At 44.5% G+C, this 18,847-nt stretch overlaps 1 protein-coding gene across 4 annotated transcripts in view; it reads left to right on the forward strand.

Annotated features, from left to right (window-relative positions):
• The window catches only part of CDHR5 (cadherin related family member 5), a 53,748-nt gene that overhangs the window by 10,199 nt on the left and 24,702 nt on the right, over window positions 1–18,847 (forward strand). The window contains exons 6-13 of one of the 4 annotated variants that reach the window (XM_084828610.1): window positions 3,208–3,318; window positions 3,825–3,998; window positions 6,440–6,530; window positions 11,421–11,518; window positions 13,514–13,720; window positions 14,600–14,716; window positions 16,526–16,598; window positions 17,099–17,785. In XM_084828610.1, the coding sequence (XP_084684736.1) occupies window positions 3,208–3,318; window positions 3,825–3,998; window positions 6,440–6,530; window positions 11,421–11,518; window positions 13,514–13,720; window positions 14,600–14,716; window positions 16,526–16,598; window positions 17,099–17,785 (1,558 nt within the window). The remainder of the gene's footprint in view (window positions 1–3,207; window positions 3,319–3,824; window positions 3,999–6,439; window positions 6,531–11,420; window positions 11,519–13,513; window positions 13,721–14,599; window positions 14,717–16,525; window positions 16,599–17,098; window positions 17,786–18,847) is intronic. The other 3 variants (XM_084828620.1, XM_084828630.1, XM_084828637.1) reach the window with 3 other exon arrangements.

The following is an 18,847-nucleotide window of genomic DNA, read 5'->3' on the forward strand; positions in this document are numbered from 1 at the left end:
ATTTCCTCTTGTGTATTTGTGGTATTCTGCTATACCTCAGTATCAAGGGCTTTGACAGAAAGGAATAACATAGAAGTCCTTACTATTCGAACTCCCAAATTCTCAGTTACTTCGATACATAAGCCACCAGAAGCTACCTTTGTTTTTAATGAACCTGATAATTTTATGTATGATCAGATAAATTTTATTATGGGTGATTTCAATTGTCATAGTGAAGAATGGGGATATACCCAGACTAATGAAGACGGGGCACAACTTGAAGCATGGGCAGATGCTAATGATTTTCAACTTATAAATGACCCGAAACTGCCCGCATCCTTCAATAGCGGTAGATGGAAGAGGGGATATAACCCGCATAACATCTTTGTGAGCAAGAAAATGGCAGCACAATGTATGAGATTTGTTGACGTCCCGATTCCTCGTACTCAACATAGACCTATTGGGTGTGTGGTTAACACCGTAGTGAGACCACAAGAGGTCCCTTTTTGTAGACGATTAAATTTTAAGAAAGCTAACTGGATAAACTTCTGAGAACAACTGGTCAAAGATGTAGGGAGAATACCCCCACATCCAGAGAAGTACAATCAATTCATTGACCTTGTGAAACAAATCTCAAAGAAAAATATCCCAAGAGGATGCTGTACCCATTATATCCTGGGGTTGACTAAGGAGACCAACCCTCTGCTAGATAGATACCGGTCCTTATTTGATCAAGACCCATTTAGGGAGGATACAATCGAGGCTGGGGAACAACTGATGGAAGCAATTGCTGAAGATAGGAGATTACGATGGTGTACGTTAGTAGAGAATCTGATATGAAGCAGAATAGCAGATGTGTGTGGAAACTGCTTAAAAACTTAGGTAGGAATCCAACCAAACCTCAACAAAACAAAACCAATGTAAAAGCAGACCAAATAGCTAGTCAACTCCTGAAAAATGGAAAAATTCAAGGGAAAAAAGAACGAGAACTGGCTATCAGAGTGGAAGAGCAAAAGGATGGATTCCTCAGTGTCCCTTTTACAATACTTGAATTAGAAGGAGCCATAAAGAGTCTGAAGCAAAACAAAGCCGCGGGCATTGATGATTTAAGGGTGGAACAGATAAAACAGTCTGGACCTAATTCCTTGGAGTGGCTCCGGCAAATGATGAACACCTGTATTACTGAATTTAAGATTCCGAGGCTTTGGAGACAGGCTAGAGTGGTAGCCTTGTTGAAGCCAGGAAAGGAACCAACTGATCCAAAGAACTATTGACCAGTATCACTCCTCTGTCTTCTTTACAAGGTGTTGGAGCAAATGATTCTTAATCGAGTGGCAGAGACTCTTGATGAAAAGATAATGAATGAGCAAGCTGGTTTTAGACCAGGAAGGTCATGTTGCGGACAAATATTGCATCTTACACAACACATAGAGGATGGATATGAAAGAAAACTAATCACTGGAGTGGTGTTCATTGATCTTACTGCAGCATATGATACGGTCAATCATAGAAAATTGCTGCGCAAGATAGACAACTTTACTGGAGACCATAAGCTCACCAGGGTTATATGGAGTTTCCTTCAAAACAGAAGGTTCTATATGACTCTTGAATGGTAAGAACAGTAGATGGAGGAAGCAAAAGAATGGATTACCACAAGGCAGCGTACTCTCTCTGATTTTATACAATATATATACTAACGATCAACCCGCCCCGGCCAATACGCAAATGTTTATATATGTGGATGATACAGCGATGGCCGTACAAGAACCGAGTTTCGATGAGTGTGCTGTAAAACTATCACGGGCTTTAGACAAACTGGAGTGATATTATGATAATAATCACTTAAAACCAAATCCAAGTAAAACTCAAGTATGTGCCTTTCATCTTTGTAATCGAGATGCAGGAGTTGAACTGGGTATTACGTGGAGAGGGAATAGATTACAACTTTTCCCAACACCTAAATACTTGGTTGTTATGTTGGATAGAATGCTTTCTTTTAAGCAACACTGCCTGAATACGAAGGCTAAAGTATGTGCTAGGAATAACATTATCCGACGATTGACAAAGTATACATGGGGAGCCCAGCCAGCTACGTTACGAGCATCAGCTATGGCTTTGAGTGTCTACTGCTGAATATGCGGCACCAGTATGGAACGCATCAGCACATGCGAAGCAAGTAGATATTGCTGTGAATGAGGCAATGCGCATGGTGACAGGATGCCTCAAACCGACGCCCGTTAATGAACTATATCCTCTTGTTGGCATTGCTCCACCTAAGATTAGAAGGGAAGTAGAAGCAGATGCCGAAAGAACTAAGCAAGAGACTGACTCTCGTCACCCTTTGAGCGGTTATATTCCCCCAATTCGTCAACTTAGATCTAGAAAGAGCTTTATGTCAAGCACTAACATCCTAGAGGGGACCAAAGAACAGAATCAGATAAATAAATGGAGGAATGAGCATACCGACTTGAGTATTTTAACGAGGGAAGAAATGGCCGCTGGAAATACTCTCCCTTATATAGTTTGGAGGACAATGAATAGGATGAGGGTGGGGGTACCAAGGTGTAAGACGAATTTATTTAAGTGGGGGTTGCTGGTTGATGACAATACATTCTGTGAATGTGGAGAAACCCAAGACCCAGCGCATCTGATGGTGTGTCGATTACTGCCGGAGTCTTGTACTGTTGACGATCTACAGCAAGCTAATGACAAAGCTGTGGCGGTGGCTACATTTTGGCAGAGCAAAGTTTGATCTGGACACGAAATAAATAAATAAAACCTAGAGGTTATGTAGTAGTGGAGCAGGAAAGGAAATACTCCTTGTGTGGTGCTCGGATCTCAATTCTGTGACAAAACCAAAAGTAGAAAGAGCAGATTAACAGTCGATGATCAGCCTCATGTAGAAAAGCTCTAAACTTCATGAAGATAGATTAAGTGAATCATGAGCTAAAACAAGAGCCATCCAGCAATGAAATAAAATTCACTGGGAGATAAGAGAATCTTTTCCCCCGAACATGAAAGACATTGGATAGTTGTATATTGGGGATGCTTGAAGTGTAGAATAGCCTCCCTTAGGACAGAGGCCATTCTTCCGCTGACCCATTTGCCTTGGCAGTTCAACAGAAAACCCTTGGCTTAATATGAAATTGTATATATTTTTTTAAAAATGATATTAGTCCCTGTATCTATGATTTAGATTGTCACCATCTCTTCCTTCTTGCCTCACAGGAAGCAACGGATTACTTCAATATACAAGGAGTTAATAACCCACAAATTTCCTTGCGCAAAGCCCTGGATTATGAAAAAATCAACTTCATGGTGCTTACCTTATATGCCATGGTGAGTTCCACTGTCAGCAAAATATCCATCTATTTGCAGCTGCTCCCCTGTATGGGATGTGTTATTATTTGCCAGGATCGTGCCGTTTATGTTTTCTGGGTTAAAGCTGACACTGGCAATCTTGGCAACGGTCAGATCCCAGAGGTCTGGCTTGGGTGCAAGAATTCCAATACAGTACACACACATGGAGTTCCCCAACTTGCAAAAGCTTCCTCATTCATTTCAGTACAGGGACCCGATCCACTTTCATTGAAGTGAGTGAGGAAGCTCAGTGATGCAGAGCTGGCTCTTCACATCAGAGCTCACACAGGGCCCTCAATCAGACGCATTGCATGCAAAACAACGCAGCTACTTGGATTTAGAACATCTGGTGGTGATAAACTATCCTGTTGGAATGTGCAAGTATCCTGGCAGGGATTGTTCTGATGTTGTGGTTATATCTAATGCTGTGTTTTGCCTGATGGACATGTTCCCATTTGTTATCCTTTACTTCTTCTTTTTTACAGGATGGCAAAGCCGATGAGTTAGGAACTCACACAGCCACAGCAACGATAAACATACATGTCCTCCAGGCTGACCTCAGACCTCCCTGGTTTCAGCCGTGCACTCTTTTTGGAGCCAGCAATATAGTGTGTGTCAGCAGTGGCTACACTGGCAAGATCAACATCTCAGAGACCATGGTATGCATAAGGGATTCTGACATTGTATTCCCACCAAGGGGCCTCACTTGTTTTGGCCTGCCTCTTTTTCCTTGTGCCTTTGCCTTCCATGGATTCAAAGAGCAGCAAAGGAATGCCTTGAGCATAAGCACCTCGGCCTGCCACATCAAACCCAGAATGGAATAGGAGGCACCACCCAGAATGAGGTGCAACCTGCACACCAGTTGTTCCCAAGAAAAGTAGCTGGGGCAGGCAAACTTTTATGCAATGTGGACCATTTCTGTCTTTTACAACCCAGTCAATGACACCTCATCTGATGAGGCTCACCCTACATGTTAAGTGAAGTTCTTTGGTTCTTTCCTCCATGTCCCAACACAGACTGTGTCAGGCTGTTTCTCAGCAGAAGGGCAGCAAAAAGAGGCTGCTTAACCCTTTCCCATCCCATCCTTGGAAAAGAAAACAGCTCAAATTCACTCTCCTCAGGTTTCTTTTTTATTCCCGAGAGGGAAAGAAATTGAGTCTTTGTATCTTCCTCTCCACACCTGAAAAGGCAGCTTGGGGAGCACAATTTTGAGAGGAAAATATGTCAGGAAGAGAAAGGGTTAAGCAGCTTCTCCCTGCTTGCTCTCCTTCTACTCAGATGCAGCCTGCCCCAAGAAGAGGTTTTTAGTTTAAAAAAAATTAAAAACTCCAAAGGAAAGCGGATGGAACATCACCTATTGTGTATTCTGAGCCTTAATACAGAATGGAATGGAGCATCACCTGAGATAATGAGGCAATTTATTTTCCTTCTACTTAATGACAGCCTGTACATTCCAAGAGGCTTAAGTTCACCTTCTGTGAGGTGCCACACAGCTGTGGATCATATGGCAATGCCACATCCACTAAGAACCTCCATATAAGAGAAGGAGACAGGAAAGAACAGGAAGGGGTACAGAAATGGAGAGGAAGAGGGCTGCAGATAGGCCCAATAGGAGAGCAGAAGGTAACAAAGAGGAGACAGAGCAAGCTCCCTCTTTTTCCCCACCCAAACCCTCTAACCTGCTACCTTAAGCAATGCCGAAGCTTCATTTTGGGGGCCCAGCATATACTTGCAACGCAGGCCCTCTCCCAAGCACATGCCATGACCCCATCCCATATATACAATCCCATTATCTGTATTATAGCCAGGTATGGCAGGGGTGTGTGTGTGTGTGTGTGTGTGAACTAGGCATTTACTCACATACATTTTGAGCAGAGCCTATAAATCCTATCTGCAGCATTGGTTCCCACTGTCCATGGGATCAATGTCCTTGATTATTATCATGCTCTATACCTCTTACCAGCTGTCCCTCCCTCCTGAGGGGACTGGTACTGATACTTGGGGACTGGTAGTTCTTGAGGGACTATGTCACATAGGGAAGCACAAATCTCCCTTGCCTCTTAAACTACAGGTCCTAGTTTACCGGTACATGCACACTCTCTCTGCTCTAGAGAAGGGCCTGGCCAGAAACTCTTTGTTCAGAATGCTGCTTGTTTTGCTCCAGCACTGCTTCATTGGCTCCAGCAAATCTCACATGGAAATATAATGTAGTATAATATAAAAAATATCCTCAAGTATGATCTACAAATTTAGCCTCATTTTTGTCCTGCATCATGGTAATGGGGTGCAATGAGGGCCCCCTTGGACCTCCAAGCCCTGGTAAAGCGCACTTTCTCCTTTGTATGCCTGGACCCTGACCTTTAATGAACTCCCATAGAGAAGCCCCTTATCCTTAACGGGACAGCTAATGCTGAGTCTTCTGCTTCTCTTCAGGTCAGTACCAGCAAGTTGGAACTGGAAGCCAGGCAAAGTCCAACTGCAACAGGGAGAATGCTTTATTCCCTCAGGGACTTTAGGATCAGACAGGAGCCAATAATGCATCTCTGAGCCGTGAGCAGTATACATCTGTCAATAACCATCTTGCAGGGATATGAAAAGATACTTTCCCATCTCATGAAAGGAGCCCCATATTAGGGACAGCACATACAAGCCTCTTCTTGTGTGGCAGCCATTCTTTTTTGCCCACGGTGGCTGCTTCTGTTCACCAAGAGACCAACCTGCAGTTTTGCATGTGAGCACACATCTTGCATTGAAGCTTGCAGTGGCAAGCAAAACAGCAGGTTCTGTTCATGGAAAACTTACTAGATTTCCCCCTTACCATGAGAGAAAGCAGAGATGGGACCAAGGGGTGGGGGAGACAGGAAGCCAGAACGAGAACAGTGATCATATACAGCGTCTTCAAAGGGCCAAGACCTCCCAAAGAGCCAGAGTGAATTGAGCCACTTCATTGTCACCTGGTTGCATCATCAGCCCTGTATCGTATCAGGTATCATTTCACTGGCCCCAATAGACCCCATTTGAGGTCAAACTTGTAACCTGTGAAAAGTACCATGCCTTGGTCTGAAACAGTTGAAAAAGATTTGCCATGTTGTTATTGCAGACTGAGCCCTTGATCTTGGAGCCAGGACCGCTCTATGCTATTGATGGGGACAAAACTTTGAATGAAAAAATCGTGTACGAAATTGCAGGTGGTGAGTAGATGGTTCCTACCTTCAGAAGTGATCATTTTGGCTACTGACATTTCCAGGCTTTTTTGCTAGTATAACCAGGGCTGGATCTACACTTACCGCCTTTTTTTGCTTCCAATGAGGTTTCACCGCCCGCCTTTCACACTACGCAGTAGCCGCCTTGAATTGGAACCTGAATTTCCCACTTCTGTGCTCCCGCTTTCAATACCCTAATATTTCCCCTTAATGTGCTCTGATTTTCCACCTTTGCTACCGTATCTGGTCGTAGTCCCCTCCCCCGCCTGTCCATATATGGCGGTGTTAGTTTTTCCCTCCTGTCCAATCACAGCTCTTGACAGCCCCATGTCTTCTTCTGGCTACTGTGATCGCATAGCTTCCTCAGCAGCCCCCATTTCCTCAGCAACAAGCAAAGGGCTGGATGTGCGCGCACTTGTCTGAGCTCGGAAGCTAAGCAGGTTCAGCCCCCGTCAGTAGTTGGATGGGCGACCGCCTGGGAATCAGGCTTTCTGCACTGAGCAGGGGGTTGTTCTATCCCTTCAAAAGAGACTAAGTTTTACCCCCTCCTATCCACTGCTCTGGATGTTTTTTTTAAAAAATTAAGGCGTTATCCTCGCAGAATCGGGGCTTCTTCGCGATGTTTTTTTTCTAATTCAGGCATGATCTTCGAAGATTTGAGGTTGTGAAACCTTAATTTAAAAAAAAACATCAGGAGCGGGGGATAGGAGGGGGTAGAACTTAGCCTCATTTGAGGGGATACAACAACCCCCTGCTCAATGCAGGAAGCCTGATTCCCAGGCGGTCGCCCATCCAACTACTGACCGGGGCCGACCCTGCTTAGCATCTGAGATCAGACAAGCGTGCACAGGAAAACAGCAGGAAAACAGCACAGCGCTCGAGTGTGAGCCGAGCTTGCACATTTGATGAAGCACTGCAACGGGGAAAATGGGTGAGTGTGAATAATCACATTTTAACGCGAGAGCGTTTAACTCCACGGGACACCTAATTCATTGCAATGGCGGGCGCAATGTAGATCGGCCCCAAGTCTCAGGGGCTTAGGGAATAAATCCTATAGCCCTATATTTCTACATGTTCTAAATAAGCTCAGCTGTATGTCCCATTGTGGTGTTAGGTTCTTAGGGAGTTTCCCACATATAACGGAAGGAAAGGATGGCAGAAAGTATTCCATCCCTAAAGTCTGTGCCTCTTCCAGTATACCTTATACCCAGAAATATGCTGATCCTAAAGGTCAAGGTAGGTTTACTTCATCTTATTTTGACATTCTTTAAGTCAGGGATGGGGGACGTATGGCCCTCTAGAATCTAGATGTTGCTGAACTACTACTCCCATCATCCCTCCCCATTGGCTATGTTGGCTAGGATTGATAGGAGTTGCAGTCCAACAACATCTGGAGAGCCAAACATTTCCCACCACTGCTTTAAGTCATGCTAACTTCAATCTGTATTACCCATGAACTACAGCCTAACGTGTAAGCAAGTGATATTAATAACGTCAGTTAGATCTCAGAATGGAAAGACAGAAGAGCTGAAGCAAAAATGTATCAAACCTCTAGCTGTCAGGTACATTTTGGCCAAATTAGAAATTAGCAGGGCCCATCCTAGGCCAAAGAAGACCCTGGGCAATGTGTGTTTTGCACCCCTTTCCATTTGCTCAGCTTAAAACTCCTTATTTCTTATTGCATTTGTAGCCCATTTCACAACTTCGATGCACGATTTGCGTGCATGATATGGCCCTGTCATATAAGATGGTAAATGTGCATGCGTAAATCTAATCCTAATAGTACACACACACACCACTTGTGAATGGGCGCAGATGTACATTTTCCCATGCATTAAAAATACATAAATAGTGCACCTCCAACCACACAGATCAACATAGCCAGCTATACAAGTGAAGATGGGTTGTTGGTGTAATTTGTTTCAGCTGGAGAACCACAGTTGTGTAGCCAAGGATTGGCACACAGACACCCTGAGCCCAGAGCCCCAACTGGTCGCTTGGGTCACCTGCTCCCAAATCCGGTCCTGGATGTGGTGGTATTGGAGTTGTCTCTTAAAGGCAGGTCTGTCACAATCACATATCAAGTGGGGGGTTGGTAAAGCTTCTGTCTAAAAAGCAAAAGGGGAGTGCAGGTGTGCATGGGGGGCTGAGCCTCCCACTCATGCCCATGCGTAAATTGGCATAGTCACCCTTTTCCTCCAGCCAGGCTCCAAAAGAAACAAGACTGGCCGTGACAAAAGTGCCTTGGGGAAAGTCTGTGGAGCGGTAAGCACAGGCGGGGGGAAGGTTCTGTTTCCTCTACCCATGTGCACCCCTTTGACTCTTTAAATTAGACTCCCTCCTCCATTCTATATGTGACTGGCAAACCTGCCTTTAAAGAGACAGATCGGCTGCTGTCACATCTAGTCTGGCCTTTGTACTGTGACTAGTAGATATATATTTTGCTCCTCCCACTTTCACTTCTAGTCTTCATTTCCTCCAAGGCTGCAATCCTATGCATGTTTAGACAGAAAGAATGTTCTACAGTTCCCAGCATGCCCAAGCCAGCCATGCTAGCTGGGGCATGCTGGGAGTTGTAGGACATTTATCTGTCTAAACATGCATAGGAGTGTGCCCTAAGAGCTTCTTCCCTTTAACATGACAGGCACTCTACAGTGCCACAGTTGGTAAGCAACGTGATAGACTCCAAGTTCTGAGTTTTGACTGACAGATTTAATAATACTTCTTTTTTTTTTACCCCCCCCCCACTTTCTTCTTCTTTTTTAAGGAAGTAATTAGCACGTCTCTTGATTTGGATTATGTGTGTACCACATTTCATCTTTCCATCATTTCTGGACAGTCAGTGTGTCCCAGGTGTTTTAGGAACATAGGAAGCTGCCTTATGCTGAGTCAGAACATTGGTCCATCTAGCCTAGTACTGTCAACACTGACTAGAAGCTGCTCTTTAAGGGTTTCAGACAGGAGTTTTTCCTGTCCTACCTGGAGATGCTGGGGATCGAACCCGGGACCTTCTGCATGCAAAGCAGGTGCTCTGCCATTGAGCTACAAACCTTCTCATGACAATTTTATGAGACTACTAATCATTTCTTTAGCAGTCTTCTGCCTATGGTGTACTTGATAGTTTCTAATCTGTCCTCACATCAGCCCCATGGCGTGGGCTAGCGTGAGAGATAGTGATTCACTCAGTGAGTGTCATAATCAAGTAGGGATTTTGGACTGGGTGTCAGTGCCAGACACCCTTGAACTCAAACCTGTGATTCACAGCCAGAGAATCCTTCCTGCTGGGCCATAGGTTGCACAGTGCTTATGTTCTCTGAGGTTTCCAGACTACCCTGCTCTATCCATAAGGGCAGTGATTGGTTCCTGCTAGGGATGTCAGAGAATTTCGCCACAAATCTCGGGGAGGCCGAATGCCAGCGCATTCGGCCCCCCGAAATTGGTGACGAAACGGTCTGCCCCCCCCACCCCCCCGGGATGGGAATTACCTTGGGCGAATCCTCTTGGCGGCGGCTCCGGCGGCGGTTCGGCAGCGGTTCGGTGGCGGCCAGTCTTCCGACCAGCTGCCACCGCCGCCATTTCCAGTAAAAAAAAAAAAAGTGATAGGCTACGTAAAGATTTACGTAGCCTATCACGGCTAAATTTTAAAAAACATCGTGATAGGCTACATAAATCTTTACGTAGCCTATCACGGCTGAGTAAAAAAAAAAAAGCGCATACGCAAATGGCGGCGCCCATGGGCGCCGCCATTTGCGTTCCTTATTTTGGCACGTCTTAGTCTACGAAATTTAGTCTACGTCTTAGTCTTTGGCACGAAATTCTGGCCCGGAGGGAGGCGCTCCGTCCCTCCACCCCCAAATCCTGGCCGGCCGGGCCCGCAAATGGCGGTGGCCGTAGCTGCCGCCGTTTGCGTCCCTGCAGTCAGCCGTGATAGGCTACGTAAATGTTTACGTAGCCTATCACGGCTGAGTAAAAAAAAAAAGCGCGTACGCAAATGGCGGCGCCTATTGGCGCCGCCATTTGCGTTCCTTATTTTGGCACGTCTTAGTCTACGTCCACATTTACGTAGACTACGGCGAAAATAAGGGGAACACAAATAGCGTAGATGCTACGCTATTTGCGTTCCCCTTATTTTCGCCGTAGTCTATGTAAATGTTTATGTAGACTAAGACGTGCCAAAATAAGGAACGCAAATGGCGGCGCCAATAGGCGCCGCCATTTGCGTTCGCGCTTTTTTTTTTTACTCAGCCGTGATAGGCTACGTAAACATTTACGTAGCCTATCACGGCTGACTGCAGGGACGCAAACGGCGGCAGCTACGGCCACCGCCATTTGCGGGCCCGGCCGGCCAGGATTTGGGGGTGGAGGGACGGAGCGCCTCCCTCCGGGCCAGAATTTCGGGGGGGAGGGATGGAGCGCCTCTCCCCCGGCCAGAATTTCGGGGGGAGGGACGGAGCGCCTCCCCCCACCGCGAATCAATTTCGTCAAAAGGTAAGTGACTTTCGTACATCCCTAGTCCTGCTGACCTTGCCTTCACCCTGGATTGTCTCCTTGCAACTTCTCTTTCTGCCGGTCTTCCTATTCCCACTCCACATTCCCAGAACTAGCCTCCAGTTCCCCATATCCCTGGATAGAGCTCTTGACCTGGCACCTGAAGACACCAGGATTAATCCTCTGTTAACCTTTGTGGGTCAGTGCTGTGGCTAAATGACTCTTTGCTTGTCTTGATCCCCATTAGGGCTAATCTAAAAATGGACTGTGACACCAGGCCTCACGTGTCCAAACACAATCGTATCCCTACTGCACGACATAGCATAACACCTTCACCCCAATCTAATCACAATTGCCAAGTAGTATTTTTCCCCCTCCCATTTTTCTTAGGAAATGATGACAATACATTCGTAATAAGCAGGGATTCTGGGAACATAACAATGAACAAGGCTGTCAACACCCTAAGGACATTTCTGTTGTATGTTGTGGTAAGTCTCTTGATCATTTCAGCATCCTGTAAGTCAGTGGTAGGTCTGAAACATGTGTTTGCCAAGGAGAAAGAGCTAGGCAGTGAGAAATGACATAAACATTCATTAGATCCAGGATAAACTGGATCTAATCCTGCACTTTTCTGCAGAGACTTTCTGAAGTTGCTGGGAATGTCTTGTCTGTTCTGAATTGCTTGTCATTTCTATTGCCTGGTCCAAGTATATTGCACAACAATAAAAGTGAAAGAGCATCCAAAGTAGATTACATTTTAGTCTTGTATGTCTGAGACTGTTGTGGCAACCACTTCACATTTCTCACGGGGCAAGTACTTGTAATTGTTTATTATTATTAATTACCCTCCTCCTCCTCTGTATTTATAGATTGCCCTGTAACTTATCCTGAAAGAATAAAATAAAACCAATAAAATATGTAACAATAAAGATACAATGCAGACACATAATAGCTATGTGCTCTTTAATGGTAGGATGCAGTCATTCCCAGACAGCAGATCTGCTTCCAAGGAAATGGACTGTGGTCTTAGTGATGTCTGTTTAGATACCATGTCACACACTGTGGGAAAGTGAATCCCACTTTAATGAGGGATTCAGTTTCTACAACAGCCCCAAATTAGAATCATTTTCTCCACCTAGGAGGTCAGAAAAAATGCAGCAGCTTCTCCAAGGATATTTCCCATAAAAGAGCTGGTAGAAGAATGTACCAACTCAGCCCAGCTCAGCCCCATGGGATGTGTGGGCCTCTTACTTGGTAAGATGTTTTGTGTTGGCAATGAGCTCCTATGCAAGCTACCCACGGGGGTGGAGGGGGCTGTGCTCTGCCCAGCTTGACTTCGGAAATTAGCTGGAGCCTGGAGGGGCAAGTATCTTCACAGCAGCAGGAGGCAACTGAACTTACTTTTGAAGCTCAGGCGCTTGATTAAATTATTGATCATATGCATTACTCAAATTAAGAAACTTGGAGTATAACAACCTGGGAAACATCTTATCTCTGGAGAAGGAAGGAAGGAAGCACTTTTTTTAACAGGGAGGTCATTCCTCTCCCCAATCCTACCCCTGAGTTGCAAGCCACTGCTGAAGGTTGAAGCATTGTACAAGGCAACAGCTTAAAAGCCAGAGCCAAGGACAGGAATGTAACCCTGTAATCTTAGGTCTCAAGGCCCTGCTCAAAAGAACCTCAACACTTACCATTAAGTCCAGTGGTGTGGTGGAGCCAGGTCTGGCAGGGACTCGGCGCTGGCACTTCTTGGTTAGCTGGGGCTCTGACATCATCTGCTACCCCTTTAGAATTCCCTCTTCCCTCTGAGCTTAGCTGCAATCCTCACATTAGGGGGGGGGGGGTTGAATTTTCCCAGCAGCAATATATAGCCCTGTTGTAATGCGAAGTATTTTGCCCTGGCTTGGTCTTGAATGGGCAATTAAGACCCAATAGCTTTACCAAAGTTCTGCTCCTGGTGGAGAACTGCTAGAACTGGTGTGTTGATATAGATCCAAACAGCTGCTTGCATTTTTGGCCTTTTGAGAGCTACTGTGGTCTAGTGGCTAGAGTGTTGGATTGGGAGTCAGGAGATCCGGGTTCTAGTCCCCACTTGGCCATGGAAGCTCACTGGGTGACTCTGGACCAGTCACAGGCTCTCAGCCCAACCTACCTCACAGGATTGTTGTTGTGAGGATAAAATAGAGAGGAGGAGGAGGATTATGTACACCGCCTGGGGTTCCTTATGGAGGAAAACAGGCAGGATATAAATGTAATAAATAAATAAATTTCCTTGCAGGTATGGCTATGGGGACTGTCATGACAAGCGCCTGTACTTCAAAATTTACCATTGTGTCACTGATTTAATCATGTTACATTTCGTCACTTAAGAAGAATGACTGAACTTTGTGAACCGCCCAGAGAGCGTTGGCTGTTGGGCAGTATAGAAATGTAATAAATAAATAAATAAATAAACGTGTGTATCTCGCTTTCTCTTTCTCCAGGCTTCCCAGGCCAACAATGCATTCAAATATTCTCAAACTACAGTGGAAATTGAAGTTATACCTAAAAGTAATCATAAGCCCCAGTTTGAGAAAACCACTTACACAGGAACAGTGTCTGTGGACCTACCTGTTTCCAGCCTGATCATGGAGGCTGGCGCACCTTCAGTACCCCTGCGGATCTTTGCAGCTGATGATGACTTCCCTGATGTAAGGAGCTTAAGAATCCATTGAGTATCACAGGGGTGGAGACATTAAGATGTGAAAAATGATGCCAGATATGAACAGGACAGTATGTGAGGCTGTGTGACTTAATGTATGGGGAATCTTAGCTTGGGGTAGAACAAGGATGGGGAATGTGCAGCCCTCCAGACTGCACTGCAGGTCCTGCCATCTATTGCCATTGGCTAGGGCTACTGGGAGTTGCAGTCCACCAATGCTTGGAGGGCTACACGTTCCCCACCCTGGACTGGAGGGTTGGAATGATCTTCAGATCCCTTCAGTGATATTTTATGTCTGTAGCTGTGCAAATCCTGACCGGCCTCTGACCTGAATCAAGCACTCTCTTGCAGGCACAGGAGAAATATTACAAAACATTGTGTGGAAAGGCTTCTGTATGTAACACATCCTTTTGATTTTCCTATCAAAAATATTTTTCTATAAAAAATGTTTTGGTAAAGTATCTTGAAGTTTCCAATTTAGAAACTCATTGAAATGATGTCAATTGAGGACTTCTGAGATGAAGGTGAATGCATACTGATGATTTTATTTTATTTTATTCTCACTCTGTATCAAGAGGGATACCAGAATGAGGATGGGAAAGGAAGAGACAGACACATAACATGCTACCCGGTTATATTACTGAGGGAAAGAACAGGGGCATGGTTATGCAGGTGGATATTTGGTTAAGCTGAAAGGAAATGTTTTGAAAGTGCTGGCAATGAGGGGCAGTTGATACAGGCAATCAAGAGCACCCCTAGCACATTGGCACAGGATGCATCATGCATAACCAGAGGATGGGGTGGACAGCAGTAGAGCTTACCTGTGGAAATCTAACGCCTAATGTAGTTTTGTATTCACTGTTTCCAGAAAGTGAATCCTTTTATCAAATACCATATCCAAAACAGCACGGATTTCAGGGTTACCACAGACGGATTGCTCCTGACCACTGTAGTTCTGAAGCAGGCCTCTACCATCATTCTTTTGGTAGGTCATCTTCTCTAAAATTATGATGGATAACTAAGGTTTACTGTAATGTCTGAGGCTACAAAGGAGAACCAGGGGCCCATTGTCCTGAGGTGCTGTTATGTCTCCCTCATTGTCCTTCATCACTCCAAAAATGTCGAGTCATGGATAAGTTTAAGTAGACAAAAGAAAACAGGTGTGAAAAACATGACACTTACGAACATTCTGATCAGGACCATAGCCAAGTTAAAATGCAAGCAATTTTCCCTAGATTTTCCCTAGATTTTAGGGAAGCAAATACAACAGCTCACTTTACATATCATGACAGCTCAGGGGTTTTAAAAGCCTTGGGTTACCTTGAAAGAATCTGCATGCTATTGCACATGGCTCGATCACTTCCACTTAGCTCCTACTGCTAGCAAAAATGGCTAAATGACCCAGGGATGCTTCATAGCTGGGTTGTTTAGTGTGATATCCAGATCCAGAATAGGCTTTAAAGAAAGAAACTGGCTATTTAAAAAAAAAAAAAAAACAACCCTGGGTTGCCATGATGCACAAACTGGGCCAATATATGTTTGTTTGCCAAATCCCAGAAGCAAATTATGGCTTTCCATCATTTGACATTGAAATGCCGATTGAAATGGAACTTTGCCCGATGATATTTTAACAACAGAATGGCAACGCATGGGTATGCATATATTTTTAAATAACAGGGAGTTGTATCCAATTATTGCCTCCCGCCGATGGAACAGCTTCTACCAGTGGAATGGGGAAGGGACACTCCCCCCCCCGCACCCTCAACATCTACTATGGAGAACTTCTGGAGCAGATTTTGGGGTGCAGGGGGCTCCAGGGAGAGGAAAGGAGGGCAAGTCCCTTTGCATGAGCAGAAAACCACTCACATGATGTTGGATTTTGCCTATTGAGCTCCTCAATGAGAAGTTAGGATGTTGGAGCTTATTGTGGAAAGTGCAGTTTATTGCTTATGTACACAAATGTTTAACATAAGGTGTTTAAGATTTTAAAAAAGGGTTAAGATTTTTTTAAAATAGGCTACACGAAGAATTAGGCTGTAGTAAACAAATTATTTACGTACAGACTGAGTAAACTTACATAGTTTCATAGACGGTAATAATAAGGTTATAACAACATTAGGGACTTAAGCATTGCAGTTTGGTTCTTTGAGTGACTTTTTTTAAAAAGGTATTTGCTCCAGAGTGTCAGGAAATAAAAAGATAAGTAAGGTCACGTATCTTTTTTGCAAGCTTTCCAATTACATCAGTATAAAATAAGATGATGTCTATGTAACTCAGAAGCTTGCATTCGACTGTACCAACAGAAGGTGGTCCAATATCAACTTACCCATCTTGTATTGTGTATAGTAAAGAGTGACACTACTCCACTGAGATGTTAGTGTGAGGATATTTTAATGAAGACTGTTCTTTTTCAACAAAGTGAACAGAAGCCCTTTTAATTCTACTTGTACAAGTCTAGTGGGATCATGATCCTGCTTGCTGGCTCCATTCCCTTGGGGGAACCTTGCTTACGTAAAGGCCTCCATCTGTAGGATGTCGTATGTTCTGCAAAACTGGAGTGTACAAATTAAAGCCACAGGGAATTCAATGCACATAGGTTTAAAGCATGTAGTGCCAGCCCCTATGCAAATGCAAAGTCCACTGCATAGACATGGGGTGTACCAAGTGGGTTGGGGCAGCTACCATGATCTCTACCACGTGTACACTTCATAACTAGTTTGTGGCCTTCCTAAATGGATTGACAGATTCAGTGCATTTCTGTAAAAGGTTAACACCCAGTTTCATGTCTGCACAGGCTATTGCTGAAGACACAACAGCACAGCAAGAGGCAAGCACGCTGATCATTGTAGATGTCACACCTCTGGCAAGTATGTTGGGAATCCCTTAGTGGCTCATACCGTGCAGATGAAATGTAGGGATGATAGAGATTGCTGAAGCAAACTCAGAGGAGATGCATTGTATTGTCTGGCCCTGGGGAACTTGGCCCAGCAAAGATCAATAGGAAGTCTGACAGCCTAGTATGTGTCTTTCCAAAATATGTGCTTCACAACTCTGGTACTGAATTAGCCATGCTCCCATTTTCCCAGTGTAACATGAAGGGCATAGGGTCTCTTTGCCACAAAGAGTCTGTTGTCATGGTTTAGTCTACATAGGATTGATGTAGGTTGCACCATAAGGGGATGGTTACAATACCATCCCCCTTTCATAATGGCAGCAGTCCTCCAACTTGCATGCCCTTAATGGATTTAGCTGCCAGCCCCTGAATGCTAGTGTTTGGTATTATAAAAACAACATGCTAAAAAGTGACGAATACTAAAGCCTGATGCATTTGCAACTACAAGTATTCTTTCTACAAATATATCCTCAGATTTACCTGGCACTCTACCTACAGCTGCTTCTGGATCTACAAAGTCCACAACACCTCCTGCAAGTACAACCAGGAACATTGGCATTACTGGGATTACAGGGAAGCCTGACACAGTTACAATGACCATCTCAGGTATCTCTCCTTTTGTGACTACAGTAAAGCCTCCCATTGTCACAGGAATCAGCCAACCAACAGCTGGGACAGGCAGGCCTACAGCTGGGACAGGCAGGCCTACAGTTGGGACTGGCAAGCCTACAGCTGGGACTGGCAAGCCTACAGCTGGAACTGGCAAGCCTACAGTTGGGACCGGCAAGCCTACAGTTGGGACCGGCAAGCCTACAGTTGGGACTGGCAAGTCTACTGCTCAAACACCTTCTCAGTCTGGAACCACTAAGCCAGGCATATCTATGGCAACAGGTAGGACTACCCATTCTACTTCACTAATTTCTTCTCGAAGTGCAGCAACCAAATCTTCAACAGCAGATTTAAAAGAAACAACTGGTGAAACCATCCGATCAACAAGCCCTACATCTAAAACTACCATGTCAAAAATAACTTCAACTACACTTATATCTTCTAAAACCTCAAGGCCTGGTGCCCAAATGACATCAACTCCAACAGGAAATGAACCTCATACAACAGCAAATCCTGTGTATCCTCAAATGTCCTCCACAACCCTCGCAACAGGTAGATTATACATATTAACAAACTTAGGCTGTATCTGGACATCACAATAAACCATAGTTTACAGTGATGGGAACGACCCTATCCTCCCCTTGGGTTCATGCATTTTCCTCTCCTTCAGTGCAGCTATGAGGAGATTGGAAGCTTTTGCTTCCATTTTAGATTTACCACAGTTTAGAGCGTTGCCTGAACCATAAACTGTGGTTATTCCTATCTATCTATCTATCTATCTATCTATCTATCTATCTATCTATCTATCTTATTATATAAATTTATATACTGCTTTAAACTATCAAAGCAGGTAACAGAAATAATAAAAACATAATGTATAATGATAAAAGCACAATAAAACACTCACTGGTAAATTATAATCATACTGGCTGGGTCACCCCTCAGGCAAAGCCTGTATGTAGAGGTAGGTCTTGAGCAGACGTCTAAAAATCAACACTGAAGATGCCTGTTTGTTGTAACAACACAAACTATGGTTTGTTGTAACAGGCCAGCTTCATAACCTATGTTTTGAAGTTGGCTTGTTTCAGACAAACCATAGTTCAGCTTAACCACAATTTATTGGTTTGGAAGCAAAGGCTTTTACACTCTTCCTCGCAGCTGTGCTGGAGGAGGAGATGAGAGAGGGAGTACGTGAGCCCGGGTGGGAAATTGGCTAATTCCTATCATGATAAACCATGTTCTATCATGATATCAGACTGCAGCTGTAATGCTTCTCTCTTGTTTTAGTACTTTATAGCATGCTTTTCCTCCCTGCTTTTTTCTACAAGAATTATGTGCTGTTATTTTAGTGGAGGACTCCATGTTCCTGTGTCAATTTCTAATTGAAAGGCTTGGAACTAGAGAGGCGTAAGAGCTGGTTAAGATCGTTACCTTAAAAACAATTGTCTTAAAAACAACAATTACCTTAAAAACTGACGTGTCTCCTGCTCATGTCATTATTGTTGTGGACTGCCCAGAGAGCTTTGGTTACTGGGCAGTACAGAAATGTCGTAAACAAAATAAAGAAATGCCTGGCACCCATGAGGAGCCACAGCCTAGAGGACAGAGGGGTTA

The sequence above is a fragment of the Heloderma suspectum genome, chromosome 1 (assembly GCF_057233095.1).
Source record: "Heloderma suspectum isolate Gila_16-S chromosome 1, 16-S_ref, whole genome shotgun sequence".
Taxonomy (NCBI): Eukaryota; Metazoa; Chordata; class Lepidosauria; order Squamata; family Helodermatidae; genus Heloderma; species Heloderma suspectum.